Source organism: Hylobates moloch, unplaced genomic scaffold, assembly GCF_009828535.3.
Source record: "Hylobates moloch isolate HMO894 unplaced genomic scaffold, HMol_V3 SCAFFOLD_17, whole genome shotgun sequence".
Taxonomy (NCBI): domain Eukaryota; kingdom Metazoa; phylum Chordata; class Mammalia; order Primates; family Hylobatidae; genus Hylobates; species Hylobates moloch.
In genome coordinates, this window is record NW_026652292.1 from 77144720 (window position 1) to 77161142 (window position 16423).

At 41.9% G+C, this 16423-nt stretch overlaps 1 protein-coding gene across 1 annotated transcript in view; it reads right to left on the reverse strand.

The window, feature by feature from the left end:
- Window positions 1-16423, reverse strand: part of EVC2 (EvC ciliary complex subunit 2) — a 134994-nt gene that overhangs the window by 17965 nt on the left and 100606 nt on the right. Inside the window, exon 15 of the mRNA XM_058430107.1 lies at window positions 4786-5013. Coding sequence (XP_058286090.1) covers window positions 4786-5013 — 228 coding nt within the window. The remainder of the gene's footprint in view (window positions 1-4785; window positions 5014-16423) is intronic.

The window sequence follows — 16423 nt, forward strand, 5'->3', positions numbered from 1 at the left end:
TGAGGCTGGGGAAAGTAAACACACAGCAATTTAAACTGAAACGCAAATACAGTAGGTACCATTTGTTTGGGGTCACATTATCTGTTAGGAGTAAGTCCATCCCATATAAATTTGCCTATCATTGTCACTTGACCTTCTGATCCAACTGAGCCTTGCGTATGTTCCAATGTTGCAAAATGAGCCTAAATCTTTCATCAGATGAGGTACATTTGACACAGTTTTCTTAGGAGTAATTTCTTCCAAAGCATTCTATTTCATGCTTTTTTAATTCTCCTGAATGTTTTAACAGCCTAAAAGCCCATTCCCAATAGGAAAGTGGTTTACACAGAATGAGCAAATTGCAGAATGCAAGTCTAATATCTGGAACAAAACAACAGGCTTGTCTTCATTTCAAATGCAAACTCAAGTAAGAGTGTATCATATGCATTGACTTACCACTCATTTAACAATACGGCACCATCTGATTTATCAGCTGTTCCCAACTCAGGACACATTAACTCTCTGTTCTAAACAAACTGGAGGTAGGAGTTACTCAAAAGAGTTTTAGGATAAAATCGAAAATGTAAGTGTTGTACTCTCCAATTATTATACTAATAGAAATCAGTGTGGTCTCAAGTAAAAAGCACAACTATGTGTTTCAGGGCTGTACTGAGGGTGTTTCTTGGGCACTTAGGATGAGCAGATGAATCATGCGCTGGAGGCTAAATGTTCCTAGTGTCTCACTCTGCCCCTAACTCACTAAATGACCTTGGACCTGCTCTTCCCTCTGCAGGCTCTATTTCCTCCATCTGGAATTCAGGGCAGTGATCCGCCTCCATGCTAATCACCTCGAGTGTAATACTTGCTGTGGGCTTTGGCTAAGTACTCCGTGGAGGTTTCCTCCTATTATTAATTTGCTACGGAGTTTTATCTTGAATAGGTGTTAAATTCAATTAAAGACTGATATGGTTTGGATTTGTGTCCCCACTTAAATCTCATGTTGAATTGTAATCCCCAGTGTTGGAGGTGAGGCCTGCTGGAAGGTGATTGGATCATCGGGGTGGATCCTTCATGAATGGTTTAGTGCCATCCCTTTGGTGCTGTTCTTATGATAGTGAGTGAGTTATAGTGAGATCTGGTTGTTTAAAACTGTGTAGCACCTCCTCCACTCTCTCTTCCTTTTGCTCCAGCCAAGTAAGATGTACCTCCTTTCCCTCTGCCTTCTGCCATAATTGTAAGTTTCCTGAGGTTTCCACAGCAGCTGAGCAGATGCATCATGCTTCCTGTACAGCCTGCAGAATCATTAGCCAATTAAACCTCCTTTCCTTACAAATTACCTAGTCTCAGGTATTTCTTTATAGCAATGTGAGAACAGACTAATACAGAAAATTGGTACTGAGGAGTGGACATTGCTACAACAATACTTGAAAATGTGAAAGCAGCCTTGGAATTGGGTAACCAAAGGAGACTGGAAGAGTGTGGAGGGCTCAGAAGAATACAGAAAGATGAGGGAAAGTCTGGAACTTCCTAGAGACTTGTTACATGACCAAAATGCTGATTGTGATATGGACAATGAATTCTAGGCTGAGGAGGTCTCAGATGGAGTGAGGAACTCATTGGGAACTGGAGTAAAGGTCACTTTTGCCATGCTTTAGCAAACAGACTGGTGGCATTGTGCCCCTACTCTAGAGATCTATGGAATTTTTAATTTGAGAGTAATGATTTAGGGTATCTGGTGGAAGAAATATCTAAGCAGCAAAGCATTCAAGATGTGACTTGGCTGCTTCTAACAACCTATGCTCATATGTGTGAGCAAAGAAATGACCTGAAACTAGACCTTATATTTAAAAGGAAAGCAGAGTGTAAAAGTGTGGAAACTTTGCAGCCTATCACAGCCAAGAGAATGGGAAAAAGAGGGCTTTTCAGAGAACTTCACGGCAGCCGTTTAATCACAGCCCCAGAGGTCTAGGAGGGAAGAATGGTTTCCTGGGCCAGGCCCAGTGCCCACTGCCCTGTGGAGCCTTGGGACCCTGCTCCCTGCATCCAGCCTCAGCTCAAAGGACCCCAGGTACAGCTTGGACCACTGCTCAGAAGATGCAAACTGTAAGCCTTGGCAGCTTCCATGTGGTGTTAAGCCTGCAGGTGCACAGAATGAAAGAGTTGGGTCTTGGGAGCCTCCGCCTAGATTTCAGAGGATATATGGAAAAGCCGCAACGTCCAGGCAGAAGCCTTCTGCTGGGGCAGAGCCCTCATGGAGAACCTCTACTAGAGCAATGTGGAGGGGAAATGTGGGGTTGGAGCCCCCATACAGAGTCCCCATTGGGACACTGCCTAGCCGAGCTGTGATAAGCGGGGCACTATCCTCTAGACTCTGGAACGGTAGATCCACTGACAGCTTGTATCCGGTGCCTAGAAATACTGCAGGCACTCAACACCAGCCCTTGAGAGCAGCTGTTGGGGCTGAATCCTGCAAAGTCACAGGGGCTGAGCTGCCCAAGGCTTTGGGAGCCCATCCCTTGGACCAGCATGTTCTGAATATGAGACATGGAGTGAAAGGAGATTGTTTTGGAGCTTTAAGATTTGATGACTACCATCCTGCATTTCAGACTTGCCCCGATGGGGCCTATAGCCCCTTTCTTTTGGCCAATTTCTCCCTTTTGGAACAGGAATATTTACCCAATGCCTGTGGCTCCATTGCATCACTGGAAGTAATTAACTTGTTTTTTAATTTATAGGCTCATAGGTGGAATGGACTTATAATTGTCTCAGATGAGACTTTGGACTTTGGACTTTTGAGTTAATGCTGGAATGAGTTAAGACTCTGGGGGACTGTTGGGAAGGCAAGATTATATTTTGAAATGTGAGAAGAACATGGTATTTGGGTGGGACTACATCTCGTGTCAAATTGTAATCCCCAGTGTTGCAGGTGGAGCCTGGTGGGAGGTGACTGGATCACAGGGGTCCTTCATGAATTGTTTAGCACGATCCCTTCGGTGCTGTTCTCGTGATGGAGTTATTATGAGATCTGGTTGTTTAAAAGTGTGTGGCACCTCCTCCTATTTCTCTTCCTCCTGCTCTGGCTACGTAACACAAGCCTGCTTCCCCTTCACCTTCTACCATGATTGTAAGTTTCCTGAGTCCTCCCCAGAAGCTGGGCAGATGCATCATGCTTCCTGTATAGCCTGTGGAACCATGAGCCAATTAAACCTCTTTCCTTTATAAATTACCCAGTCTCAGGGTATTTCTTTATAGCAATGCAAAAACAGATTAATATAAAGACTTATTCTCTATATACTAAAATGATCACGAGTCACTCCCCTTTAATTTGTTAATCAGGTGGATTTTGGAAATGGATGTTTTAACGTTAAACCAACCTTATATTCCTAGAATAAACCCAACCTGTCCATAATGTATTAATTTTTTATAGATGGCTGTATTCTGCTATTTTGTTTTCAAATGGTACATCTATGTTCACATGCAAGATTGAAGTATAATTGTTCTTTCTGGTACTGTTCATGTCCGGTTTTGGTGTTAAAGTTATCTAGCATGATAAAATAAATTGAGGAATACTCCCTATTTTTCTAACACCAGGAATAATTCATATATGAGATTGGCAAAATACCTTAAACTTTGGCAATGCTCATCTACAAAACTACTGGAGTTGGGTGTCTTTTGTGTGGGTTTGGAAGATTTTAAAGTACGGAATCAATTTCTTTCATGGCAACACGGTTATACAGACTTTTTTTCTACTTAAGCCAATTTTGGTGATTTGCATTTTTCTAGTTTTTGAATTCATTTCAGTTTTTGAATTCATCTGTATAAAGTTGTTCATAACATTCTCTTATTTTAAAAAACTCTACTGCATCTATAGTCATGTTGCTTTTTATACTCTTAATATTATTGTCTTTTATATTTTTTAATGGTTACTCTTGCCAAGGGTTTGTATATTTTATAAGACTTTTTTCAAAAAAATCTCTTCACTTTATCAATTCTATGGTAGTTTTGTTTTTTATTTTGTTTATGCTATATTTCAGAAGAAACATACTTTTTTTTTTTGAGAGGGAGTCTCGCTCTGTCTCACCCAGGCTGGAGTGTAGTGGCATGATCTCAGCTCCCTGCAGCCTCCACCTCCTGGGTTCAAGCGATTCTCCTGTCTTAATAAGTATAACTAAGTAAAGAATCATTAACACTGAAGTGAGAGCATGTCTATTCACAACTTAGGAGTGCTTCCCTCCCCATACCAGGGTTTCAATAAATGTGAGGGGTTTTTTTCCTTATTATAAGTAATTATGATAATAATAGATAATAAATGAAATTCTAAAATCTACACATAAAAGACCTAAAATTAGTCACCAAAACAGTTATTATCATAGCTTTTGTTTTACAGATATACCTCTCACATTTTGGAAAGAATGTGGCATGTTGCGATAATGCTAATAATTAGAATTTTTAAAATAATAAATAACCCAATACATTGTTGCATCTAGGATGCTGCTAATTGGAAGATACACTGTTGTCCTCCCTAGCACAATGAAAGAAACAATACTGCCAATGAAACCATGGCACCTGCCAAGTTTCAGAGATGTTAAAATCCAAAAGGGTTACTTCTCAGAGCAATGAAATAGAGCCATCTTTGGTTGTGAGAGTGCAAAGTACTCTCCAATAAGTCACTTCATTTAATCCTCACCACAATCCCGCAGCACAGACAGGACAGGGGTTGCAGCCTATTCCACAGGGGAAGATGCAGAGGTAGGTACCAGAAAGAACCAGCTCTGTCCCCCTCTCCTTCCCAGTGCCTGCACTCACCCGGCTGTGCGACTCCAGGATCTGTGTGCAGGCCGACTTGGTCAGCATCTCAGATGCACTCAGCTCTTCCAGGAGCAAGTCCTGGATGCTGAGGAGGGCGGTGTAGGCCGATAGGGTCTCAGTCACCCGGGCCGCCTTCTGGAACTGCAGAGCAACAAGCGACTGTGCAAAGCCTACCTCCTGTGCCTCCAGCCGCTGCACTCTCTCCCGCAGCAATTCACCTCGAACCTGGGAGGGGACAGGGATGGACCAAAACCCAGAGAGCAGTGAATAGAGGAGGGTGGAGAACAAACAGCCTTTCAGAGCTCACAGACCTGGGATTCTGAGAACCACCAAAGGTTTACAATGGAGACACCCTGGGAACCTGCAGGGAGCAATATCAGACAAGGCTGTCCCTGCTTATGAAGACGCCAGGGGGCTTGGGGAGCCCAGCCATCCTTCATTCCATATGTATCGTCCTCAAGAGTCACCTGAGCCCATTGCTCTCCTTCTGAAAACACTTTTAAGCCTCTCCATGTCCTAGAGGATGGAAGTTCAACTCCTTAGCATGGGATCCAAGGAGCTCCCCACCCCAGTCCCAGCCAAGGTCCCCCTGGACAGGTCTGGTCTGTTCTTCTGCCCCTACCCCACTCACACATGCAAAACCGGGACTCCCCTTCCCAACTGCGTGCTGTGCTCTACACACCATGCACTTTGTGTCTGTGGTTCGTGGTCTTTGTGATGACTGAAATGTCTTCCCATCCTCCCTTCCTGAAATTCTACTATTTGTCCTTTGGGTTATAGTTCCCACTGAAGCGATCTCACTTCTCTATGTTTGTTTTGTTCCATGTAGGCTTCAAACCAGGTGCCCAGGGTTTACCTGACCTCGGGCAAGTCACTAAGCTCTGCATGCCTACGCTTCTTCATCTATAAAGTGGAGAAAATAATACCATCCAACACACAGAGCTTAGTTTGTTTTTTATCAGAACAGCTTAATTGAGGTATAACTTCTTTACAATAACCTGCACATATTTACAGTACACAATGTGATAAATTTTGACATATTTCTACCCCTATGAAACCATCGCTACAACCAGGGTAGTGAATACATCCATGTTCTTGGTAATCCCACCCCCTGCCCCCCACTCAGCAACCACTGATGTGCTTTCAGTTACAATTGACAAGTCTGCATTTTCTAGAGTTCTTTTTTTTGATAAGTGAATTATACAGTACCTATTTTTTTATCTAGCGTTTTGTTTTGTTTTGTTTTGTTTTGTTTAAGACACAGTCTCGCTCTGTCACCCAAGCTGGAGTGCAGTGGTGCAATCTCGGCTCACTGCAACCCCCGCCTCCTGGGTTCAAGTGACTTTCCTGCCTCAGCCTTCCGAGTAGCTGGGATTACAGGCATGCACCACCACGCCCAGCTAATTTTTGTAATTTTAGTAGAGATGGGGTTTCACCATGTTGCCCAGGCTGGTCTTGAACTCCTGGCCTCAAGTGATCCACCCGCCTCAGCTTCCCAAAGTGCTGGGATTACAGGCGTGAACCACCGCACCCGACCTGTCCAGCTGTTTTGACTGAAGATAATTATTTTGAGATTTACCTTTACCGACTTCTACTGGGTTGAGGATCTCTTGTGCTTCCCCCTTCCCTCCCTTTGTTGCTTTATTAGCTATAGCTGTGTTTTGTTATTTTAGTGGCTGCTTTAGGGTTTATAGTACACATCTTTGACTTATCCCAAGTACCTTCAATTGATATATCACTTCACATGGAGTACAAGAACCAAAAATAAAATTCTAAGCCCCCCGCTCAACCATCTGAATGGACCACTCCTCTCAGCAAGGGTATTCCAAAGTCAACCTGAAAAACCAGTTCAGGCCATGATGGCAAGGGGGAGCTGAACACGCCTCCTTATACCCTCCTTTCCTTTTGGAATTTCAGTTAGAACAGACTCTTTAAGTCTCGTAAGAAACATTTACAATCTATTCTCTCTGAAGCCTGCTACCTGAAGGCTTCATCTGCATGATAAAACCTTGGTCTCCACAACCCCCTTAGTGTAACCCAGATGTTCCTTTTTTTTTTTTTTTTTATACTTTAGGTTTTAGGGTACGTGTGCACAATGTGCAGGTTTGTTACATATGTATCCATGTGCCATATTGTTTTGCTGCACCCATTAACTCGTCATTTAGCATTAGGTATATCTCCTAATGCGGTCCCTCCCCGCCCCCCACAACAGTCCCCGGAGTGTGATGTTCCCCTTCCTGTGTCCGTGAGTTCTCACTGTTCAATTCCCACCAGATGTTCCTTTCTATTGACAATAACTCTTTCAACCAATTGCCAATCAGAAAATCTTTTAATCTAACTATGATCTGGAAGCCCCCACTTCAAGTTGTTCCACTTTTCTGGACCAAACCAATGTACATCTTATACATATTGATTGATGTCTCATGCCTCCCTAAAACGTATAAAACCAAGCTGTGCCCCAACCACCTTGGGCACACGTCATGAAGACCTCCTGAGGTCGGGTCACGGGTGTGTGTCCTTAATCTTGGCAAAATAAACTTTCTAAATTGATTGAGACCTGTCTCAGATACTTTTGGCTTACAAACGTTATGCTAATTTACTTCCATTTCGTGCTTCCTGGTCTTTGTGCTATTTCTGTCATACATTTAATTGTATATACGTTATAAACGTCACACTGCTTTATTATTTTCATTGAAACAAGTCAATCTTGAAAATTTTCTTGTATTGAAGTGAAATGCACATAACATAAAATTTACTACTTTAAAGTCAATAATTAAGTGACATTTAGGATTGAGTAGCCCCCACCTCTATTTAGTCTGAGAACATTTTCACCATCCCTAAAGCAAAAGCAAATGCCACACCTTTTAAGCAATTATTCCCCAGTCTTCCCACCCCCAAGTCCTTGGCAACTACCAATCTTCTGTTTCCACGATTTTCCTTATTCTGGATATGTTATATAAATGGAACTACAGAATAACAACCTTTTGTGTCTGGCTTCTTTTACTTCGCATAATGTTTTCGAAGTTCATCTACCTGTTGTATGAAAACTTCATTTCCTTTTTATGGCTGCATAATATTCCATTGGAAGTACAATCAGTCAATTTTTGGAAGATTTTTAAAATTCAAAGAGAATCTAACATAAGTACCCACGTAGTTACCATTCCCATTGCTCATTTTTTTGTGTTTCTGTAGCAGGAAGAGCTGCAGACAAAACCCCTCAGATACTGAGTTAAAGAAGGAAGGGGTTTATTCAGCCAGGAGCATAGACAAGATGCCTGTCTCAAGAGCCGAGCTCCCTGAGTGAGCAATTCCTGTCCCCTTTAAGGGTGCACAACTCTAAGGGGGTCTGCGTGAGAGGGTCATGATTGATTAAGCAAGCAGGGGGTACATGACTGAGGGCTGCATACGCCGGTAATTAGAAAGGAACCGAACAGGACAGGGATCTTCACAGTGCCTTTTTTATGCAAATAACCAATTAGGTCAGGGGTCAATCTTTAACTACCAGGCCCAGGGTGTGGCACTGGGCTGTCTGCTTGTGGATTTCATTTCTGCCTTTTATTTTTTACTTCTTCTTTCTTTGGAGGTAGAAATTAGGCATAAGACAATATGAGGGGTGGTCTCTTCCCTTAGTTCTAGATTTCTATCTGTTATGAAAATCCTTCTGCCTGATTTCCTATAACATTTCTTGCAGTATGAATCTCTTAGTAAGGAAAACTTTCAGCATTGTAAGTCTAAAAAAATGTATTTCATCTTCATTCTTGAAAGATATATTTTCTGAATAAAGAATTTTAGGTGGCAGGTTTTCCTCATTGTTTTGAAGACATTGCTCCATGGTCTTCTCACTTGCATTATTTGAAATGAGAAATCGGCTGTCAACCTGCTCTTTGCTTTGTAGTGTACATAGTGTATCTTATTCCTTTAGTTACTTTTAAGATTTTCTCTTTATCAATGGTTTGGAGCAATTTGATTATGATGTACCTTGGAAAAATTTTCCTCAAGTTTCTTATGCTTGGGATTCACTGAGCTTCTTAAATCTGTGAGTTTATAGTTGTCATCAAATTAGGCAAAATTTTAGCCGTTAATTCTTCCAATGTTTTCATCCTTCTTTTTCTCTCCTCTTCTCCAGGAATTCCAATTATCCACACATTAGGCCACTTGAAGTTGTCTCCTGGTTCACAGGAACTCTGTTCACTTTTCTCTGTTTTCATTTTAGATAGTTTCTATTGCTGTATCTCCAAGCTAACTGCTTTTTTTCTGCAATGTCTAATCTGCTGTTAATTCCCATACACACACACACATATGTGTGTGTGTATGCAAATCAAACTTCTAGAGAAAAAAATGTGTGATATAGACGTAAATATAGACATACACATATATCTTTTTACATCTTCCATATCTATACTTAACTTTTTTTGAACATATGAAACACAATTATAATAACTGTTTTACCCCACTTATGCTGGAGGTTGCAATTTTTTGTGTGAAAAATCAGAACTTGGTGATGCCTTTGAGCGTACAATATAAATAACTCCCACAAACTTAGCATTCCAAGAATGGAACACTAGGCATAATGCCATTCTCTGTCAATCCTAACATCTGTGTCAGATCTGGATTTGTTTCAATTGATTGATTTTTCTCCTCATGAGGAGTTATATTTTCCTGTTCATTTCATGCCTGGTACTTTTTAACTGAACTACAGACATTGTAAATTCTACCTTGTTGGGTCCTGGATAGTTTTGTGTTTCTATAATTATTCTTCAGCTTTGTTCTGAGATGCAGTTAAGCTACTTGGAAACAGGCTGACCTTTGGGGTTATGTTTTTAAGCTCTTTTATGTGGGACCAGCATAGGGCTCATTATTTGCACTGCCGAGGCAAGACCTTTTTGAGTACTATATTTGATGTCCTCTGAATTGAGGCTTTCTAGTTTGGCTGGAAGGAACTGTCACTATCCCCAGCCTGGTGTGAACGCTGGGTACTCTTTTCTCTAAGTATTTTGGGTGGTCTTTCCCCTGGCTTTGAGCAATTTTCTTCTATGGAAGTGCTGAGCAGGTCTCAGCAGAATACTCAAGGGGACCCAGTGGACATCCGTGGAGTTTTCTCTATGCAGCTCTTTCTTTTCTGGGATTCTGTCCTGTGAAATCTAGCTGACTTGGCTTCCCCAAATTCTTAGCTTTGTCTCTTTTACTCAAGGGGTCTACTCTAGTAGACCTGCTGGGTTCCTTCTTGCTGTGCCTCAGCCTGGAAACCCTTTTAGGGCAGTAAGCTGGGACAATGACAGGGCTGAACTCCTTTATTTCTTATTTCTTAGGGATCAGTTTTGACTGCTGTCCAGTATCCTGAGAATCACTGTTCCATAGATTTTGTTTGTTTTGTTTTAGGTGAGGGGTAATTCTGATACTTTTTATTCCATCTTGGTCAGAAGCAGAAGTCCCTCATAGGGTTATTCTGATTATTAAATAATCTAATATTGTTAAGTGCTAAGAACAGTGCCTGACACATTGGAGTGTTTAACAAATGTTGCTGCTGTTGTCCTTGGTGGTGGTGCTGGTGTTAATATTCTTATTACCGAAGGTGAAATATGGTGGGGTCTTTAAGGAAGGTCCATATATGGTGCTATATGGTTTAGAGAAAAGAGAAGGTGGAGGGGTCAGGGGAGGTCGTGACAACACTGGCATTTGAAGCAGACACTGAAGGATCCAGGCATTCAAGAAGAGGAACAGCATGACCAGAGGCACTGAGGCAGGGGGCCCTACAGAGATTTGTGAGGCTGAATTAGATAAAAGCTAAGAGGGAAAGTGGGAGATGAAGCTGTAAAGGTGGGGTGGGGAGAAGAACCCATACTGCAGAGGCCCTGAACTGTCAGGGACAAGAAGGCAGAGCTTCCCCTCAGACAGTGAGAAGGGCAAGAGAGCTGGATGTCCCTGAACAGGAAAAAGTTGAGTGATGGGCAAGGCATGGAAAGAACTGGGTAAGAGGTGATCAATAAAAATAAAATTCTAAGCCCCCTAACTGACTGAATGGGCCCCCTGTTGGCCAAGGAGACCCCAGAAAAACCTTTGAAGTTGAGTTCCCAGCCATAATGGGATGGGAGGTTGGACACACCTTGCTACACCCCCTCCCTCACTAACCATCATTAGGTTTTCTTCCCTAAGGGCTAAACAGAAACCAGCTCTTCCAAAAGACTCCACCCCGATATCAACTAACTGCCTGACACTGCCCCTCCTTTTTGCTGTTTTGACAAAGCAACCAACCAGCATTCCTTCCTGATAACACACACTGACCAGAGTGGTTCTGGACAGTCTATGGAGGATGCTCAGTGAGGGTTTTAGTGTGCTCTTCTTCACATTTTGATGTCAGAAGGTAGAAAACACCACCCTTAGATCATGCTAGCACCACCATTTTTTTGTACATGGGACCTGTATTAGTCCGTACTTATGCTGCTATAAAGAACTGCCTAAGAGTGAGTAATTTATAAAGAAAAGAGATTTAGTTGCCTCCCCAGCCCTCAGGAAACTTACAGTCATGGCAGAAGGGGAAGCAAACACATCCTTCTTCACATGGCAGCAAGAAGTACCAAGCAAAAGGGGGAAAAGCCCCTTATAAAACCATCAGATCTCATGAGAACTCACTCACTATCACGAGAACAGCATGAGAGTAACTGCCCCCATGAATTAAGTTACCTCTCATCAGGTCCCTCCAATGACACACATGGGGATTATGTAAACTACAATTCAAGATGAGATTTGGGTGGAGACACAGGACCCATGAAGGGGCGTGAAGCTCAATGACACTGGTGCATGTTTCTCCTTTCATAAATATTCATGACTCCTCCTATAGCTTATTAAATATGTATATTAAGCCACTCTATTTAGCATAAATTCCTGTTCCCTTTGCCCCTTTCTCTAAGTGCCTGTTTTCAGCTTCTAACCAGAGGCTATGCTTCCTAGCCTGTCAGAATGGCCACCCTGCAGGCTACAACCCATTATGAGAAATAAAGGTCTCCTTTCCAAATTTATGAACCTCATCATGCTTCAGCTGAGAGAAGTCTTCCTTATTACATGCCTGCCATGCGCTAAGGTTTTCACGTCATCTTTGTGTGCTCTCCATCTTCCCCTCTTGGGTGGGTGGGTGGTGGTCCAAGTGTCCCATAAGACCCAGACCCCTGCAGAGGTGCAGAGCAGAGGGCAGAATTAGATGGTCGTAAGGGAAACCTCAAGATTTATTTACGTAAATGCATGCATAAATGTGGGTGAAGTGTAAAGCCTTTTGTATATACTATATGAACAACATGGACAGTGAAATTAAAAAGAAAGAAAAAGCTTCTCCAAAATTCTTTTTTCTTCTTTGGAAAGCTTAGTTTGTTAGTTCCAGCACCATGAGAATGTGTCTCTAGAGAAGGTTTTAATCCTTTGTCTAGAAGAAATCCTGGGAAACAACACAGATTTGCATTCCTATGAGGTATTAATGACAGGCTTCATTAAATATTCAAGCCACTGAGAATAACACAAATTCATTTGCAAAATGATATGCTGCTAAATACTCTTTAAACGAGAAGTTCAAACAACTTCCTTACTACTTTTCCCTGACAACATGTGGATTTCAAAGGAAAAGTTTCTTCTATGCATGATAATGTCCTTTAAACATATAGTAAAGTCTACCTGTGTCAACCAGCAGAGAGTTATTGGGATTCTAAAGAGTTTAATAAATCACACCTCTCCTTGCCCAAGTTTGGAAACAAATACAACTAGATGCAAGGGTGAGCCAGCTAGGCGCCTAATGTCAGCTTTCATATTGATGAACACTAGATTGGAGAATGTGGCTCACATCTGTATCCAAACAAATTCACAATCCCCCAAGAGTAGGCCTCCTTACCAAATTCATCACTTAAAAAACAGGTAAGAGGGGCTTCCTACAGGAATGCTGGCTCCCAAAGAGGAGGGGGCTGAGCTGAGCCTGCCCCATTCCTTCTTTAATCCCACCAATCACAAATGCCCTCCTTGGAGAAAAGTGGGCCAAGGGATGGAGAATCTAGTGGTGCCATTAGCGACATCCTCCAGTGGCAAGAGAGGCATTGAGAGAGGTCTTATTGTTACAGTAGGTAACTAGTCAGACATGAGCAGGGCAGGAGAGAGCCCCGCCAACTACCAGGAATGTCAGGTGGCCATCAGGTGATGGTCAGGTGGTTGTTAATTGCCTCTTTAAAATAATAATTGGTTGCAGCTAGTGCCAGGGAACAGCGGTCTCCCAACAGATAGCAAAAACCTGAAATTGGTGATCAGCAGCTTCCCGATAAGAACTCAGGAGCTGGGCAAGTGGGCTCACACATGTGCACTAAGAGGCAAAATGGCAGAGTATAACTAGTTTATCATCTTCTAGGAACATTCTACTGGTAAGGAAGAACGCCTCAAGTGAGCATGTGCACAACTTCTGTAAAAACACTGCATATGTGGCTCCTCCCAAGTGCTGGCAGGTCACTGTGCATGTGAACAGCCCACCCCAAGGGAAGAATCACGGGAGAAGGGATGTGATATGGTTTGGCTGTGTCCCCATCCAAATCTCATCTTGAACTGTAGTTCTCATAATCCCCACGTGTCATAGGAGGTAACTGAATCATGCGGGTGATTACCTCCATGCTGTTCTCCTGAGAGTGAGTTCTCATGAGATCTGATGGTTTTATAAGGGATTTTTCTCCCTCTTTGCTCTGCACTTCTTGCTGCTGCCATGTGAAGAAGGATATGTTTGCTTCCTGCTTCTGCCAGGATTGTAAGTTTCTTGAGGTCTCCCCAGCCCTGCGGAACTGTGAATCAATGAAACCTCTTTCCATTATAAATCACTCAGTCTCGGGTATGTCCTTATAGTAGGGTGGGAATGGAGTAATACAGGATGCAACCCTCCAGAAGTATGCCAATGTATAAAACCCCAAGTCAAACGTTAAGCTGTGCAGTTGGTCTCTCAAGTCACCTGCTTGCCCCTCTTTCAAGTGTGCTTTACTTCCTTTTCTTCCTGCTCTAAAGCTTTTCAATAAACATTTACTCCTGTTTGAAAACTTGCCTCAGTTTCTTTCTGTCTTATGCTCCCTGGTTAAATTCTTTCTTCTTGGGAGGCAAGAATTAAAGTTGCCACAGATTCGTACTGATTTGCTGCTGGTAACATTATCAAGAAACTTGCATCCAAACCTTGGGAGAATAAGGCTAAAGAAATGCTGCTGAAATATAAATGTGCATTTGAAGATTCCCATTCTAGTGGCTGGTCCTCTTAAAAAGCAGGTTAGTTTAATCCATGTTCTGCTGAATGGGTTCAAGATACCCAGAGCAGGTAAAAGGATGGGAAATGTTTAAAACTCCCTGTGGCATACTGTATCAGGAGGAAAGTAGATTCACTGATGGTCCATTGGGTTAATATTTGTTGAGTGAAATACTATCTTGCTAAACAAGCATCATTAGTGCTTAAATTTTAGACGTAGACAAATTAATTTATATGCCTAGAAAGATACTTCTACCACCCCTATCATCTACATTATCAAAGTGCAAATTCCCCAAAGAAATGAGGGGCATCACCTCACAGCACTTGGCATAGTTTTGCTTTGTTGTATTTTAAGGTTGATCTATTAACTCTTACATACAAACTTACCACTGAACTAGCTGTGTGACCAAGGCAAGTTGCTTAACCTCTCTGAGTCTCAGTTTTTCCTGTGAAAAGGAAATAGTATCTGGTGCCTAGTGAGTACCTACTAAACAGTAGCTGTCATCATCATTACCACTTTATTATTTTCACTATTTCACATCATTATTAAATAGGATTAAATCCTATTTCACATCATTATTAAATTGGATTTCTTTCAAGTTGCACAAAAAAGATAAAAATAATGGTTTGCCATATTAAGTGTTTCCCCCTATTTCAAAGAGGCTTCTTCAATTCTGATGATGAAGTACATGCACAATATAAAAAAATCTTTACAGTGGAGATTCCTAGTGAAGAACAGTAAATTTTTAAGATGCATCCAGTGCTTTCTTTAAGGCAGAGGGTAAATATGGGGGAAATGAGAGAGGAAACAACAGTGATAAAATTTTGAAAGTAAGAAACTGGATGACTGATTGGGAAAGAACTATACAGATCCCAAAAAACTGAATCCTAAGTAAGCCATGGAGTAAGCAAGAAGCAACATAATTTATACTGCAGAATCTACCTTCCCAAGTCTCAGAAAATGTAGTCATCAGATACATCTAGAAGTGGGAGGTAAAAGATGGAGCTAAAACAGAAGAAAAGGATAAACGTCTCATTAGGAAACAGGCTCCCAGAATTCTCCCACCCATCCTTTGCTCAGCAGGCCACTCTCTTCCCTACACCCAGCAGATGACTGGAGATTTAGTCTCAGGAAAAGTCTCTGAATTTAGGGAAGGAAACTCACGCACATCTGAAAACAGAGGGCCCTAGTGAAAGTTTACATACTGACTACTGAAACCCCAGCTCTCTTCCTGCATTTGGCTTCCCAAATGTTGGGCAGCCAGGCCTTTACCATCTAGACAAAAGACTTGGAGTGGTCTTCTTTGGGAGATTCAACAAGACTTGATGAAAGATCTAAAGATACTCACACTGGAGATTCCCCTACAGAGTGGCCCAGCCCAGCCACCAGAGTGAAGGCCACAGTCTACGAGCCCTGGCTGTAGGCTCAGAGCCTAAGGCAGTTTCTTATTATCCCACTCTTAAATATCATTAGACCACCGAAGATGACCACATACCTGGGAAAGCCTCTAATGAACACGGAGGTTAAGAGTGAACATGCAGGAATTTAAAAAAAAATCATTAACATTATCAGAAAGATATAGCAAGTGATAGCAGCCTCAAAATAATAAGAGAATGTTTTTTCTTTAGGAAGACAGCATTGGGACGATGGAGGAAGAATTAGAAATTGAAAACATAAATGAAAAACTCAATTAAAGGCTTATAAGATAAAACTTAGGCTATCTCCCAGCAACTAAAGCAAAAAGACAAATCGTAAAAAAAAAGGAAAAAAAAAAAAAGAAATGAAGGACAAGAGGTCAACATTGGAATCCTGACAGTTCTAAAAAGACGAATTAGAGAATAGGAGATGTAATCATTAATAAAATTCAGGAAAATTTCCCAGAATTCTAGATTGGTCAAACTATCAGTTGAGTATGAGGGCAGAATAAAAACATTTTCAGTTCTGGAAAAATCTGAAAAACTCCAAAATACTAAGTTTCTTATGTGCCCTTTCCCAGGAAACTAACAAAAGATGTGTTTCACTAAAAACAAGGATGAAACCAGGAAAGAGAGGGGTGAAGGGAATTCATAGTGTGATCCCAAGATGGCAGCTGAGCATGAGGCACAGAGGTCAATTTCCAACTGGAGCACATCAGAGGCAGAGAGAGAGATGTGCTGTGAAAGATGGGATTAACAGAAGACATGACATGTGTGATGGTCCTGATAGGGTATTTGGTCTACTATCAAGAAGAGGATTAATAAAGCTGGGCATGGTGGCTCATGCCTATAATCCCTGCACTTTGGGAGGGCAAGGCAGAAGGATTGCTTGAGGCCAGGAATCCAAGACCAGACTGGGCAATGTAGTGAGAAACCCGTCTCTATGAAAAATTTTAAAAATTAGTAGGGTGGTGC